Source organism: Lycium ferocissimum, chromosome 9 (genome assembly GCF_029784015.1).
Source record: "Lycium ferocissimum isolate CSIRO_LF1 chromosome 9, AGI_CSIRO_Lferr_CH_V1, whole genome shotgun sequence".
Lineage (NCBI taxonomy): Eukaryota > Viridiplantae > Streptophyta > Magnoliopsida > Solanales > Solanaceae > Lycium > Lycium ferocissimum.
In genome coordinates, this window is record NC_081350.1 from 57,286,232 (window position 1) to 57,287,413 (window position 1,182).

At 45.4% G+C, this 1,182-nt stretch overlaps 1 protein-coding gene across 1 annotated transcript; it reads right to left on the bottom strand.

Moving 5' to 3' along the window:
• Positions 1-258: 258 nt before the first annotated feature.
• On the bottom strand, positions 259-938 carry LOC132032093 (uncharacterized). The gene is made up of 2 exons (XM_059421893.1): positions 659-938; positions 259-554 (listed from the first exon to the last, which is right to left on the bottom strand). The coding sequence occupies exons 1-2, from the start codon at positions 936-938 to the stop codon at positions 259-261; spliced, it is 576 nt and encodes a 191-aa protein (XP_059277876.1).
• Between the last annotated feature and the right edge of the window lie 244 nt (positions 939-1,182).

The following is a 1,182-nucleotide window of genomic DNA, read 5'->3' on the forward strand; positions in this document are numbered from 1 at the left end:
TCCTGAAACCATCCATCGCTAACCTTTTACACCTCCACACAGGAGCCTCCGTGCATCTCCTCCGCACATGTCCGGACCATCTCAGCCTCGCTTCCCGATCTTGCCCTCCACCGAGGCCACTCCCACCTTATCCCGAATAACTTAATTTCTAATTATATCTTTCCTAGTATGCCTATATATCCATTGCAACATCCTCATTTCTGCAATCTTCATCTTCTGAATGTGAGCTTTCTTGATCGGCTAACATTCTGCCCCATATTACGTAGTAGGTCTAACTGCCATTCTGTAGAACTTGCCTTTAAGTTTTTGTGGAACCTTCTTATCACATAAGACTCCAGATGCGAGCTTCCATTTCATCCACCCTGCCCCAATATGGTGTGTGACATCATCGTCAATCTCCTTGTTTCCTTGTATAATGGATCCAAGATATATAAAAACCCCTCGCTTTTGGATTGCCTGTTTATCAAGACACACTTCCACGCCCGCCTCACACTTTACGTCACTGAACTTGCACTCCTCCAAGTACCTCGTCTTGGTTCTGCTCAATCTAAACCCTTTGGACTCCAGAGTGTGTCTCCAAACCTTCAGCTTAACTTCGCTGCGGTTTCTTTAATCAAGACAATGTCGTCCGTAAATAACATACACCAAGGCACCTCACCTTGGACTTTCCATGTCAGTTCATCCATCACAAAGGCAAATAAAAACGAGCTAAGAGCTGATCCCTGATGCAACCTCATCTCAACTAGAAAGTGCTCCGAGTCTCTTCCCACCGTCCTTACTTTTGTCTTGGCCCCATCATACATGTCCTTGATCGCCCGAGTATATGCCACCGGTACACCTTTAGCCTCCAGGCATCTCCATAGAACCTCCATTGGGACTTTGTTATTTGCGTTTTCTAGGTCGATGAACACCATGTGAAGGTCCTTCTTCCTCTCCATGTATTACTCCACCAGCCTTCTAACAAGATGAATGGCTTCCGTAGTTGACCGTCCTGACATAAATCCAAACTTATTTTCAGAAATAGACATGTCGTTCCTCACCTGCACTCCACCACCCTCTCCCACACTTTCATAGTGTGGCTAAGCATCTTAATACCCCTATAATTGTTCCAACTCTGGATGTCTCCTTTGTTTTTGTACAGCGGAATCATTGTACTCCCACTCCATCTTTCGGGCATTTTCA

Excerpts from the sequence above, each read along its gene's own strand:
- LOC132032093 (XM_059421893.1), bottom strand. The coding sequence starts at position 938 with ATGGAGAGGAAGAAGGACCTTCACATGGTGTTCATCGACCTAGAAAAC. Across the intron at positions 555-658 it reads ACTGACATGGAAAGTCCAAG|GGTTTAGATTGAGCAGAACC; the intron begins GTGAGGTGCCTT and ends TGGAGTCCAAAG.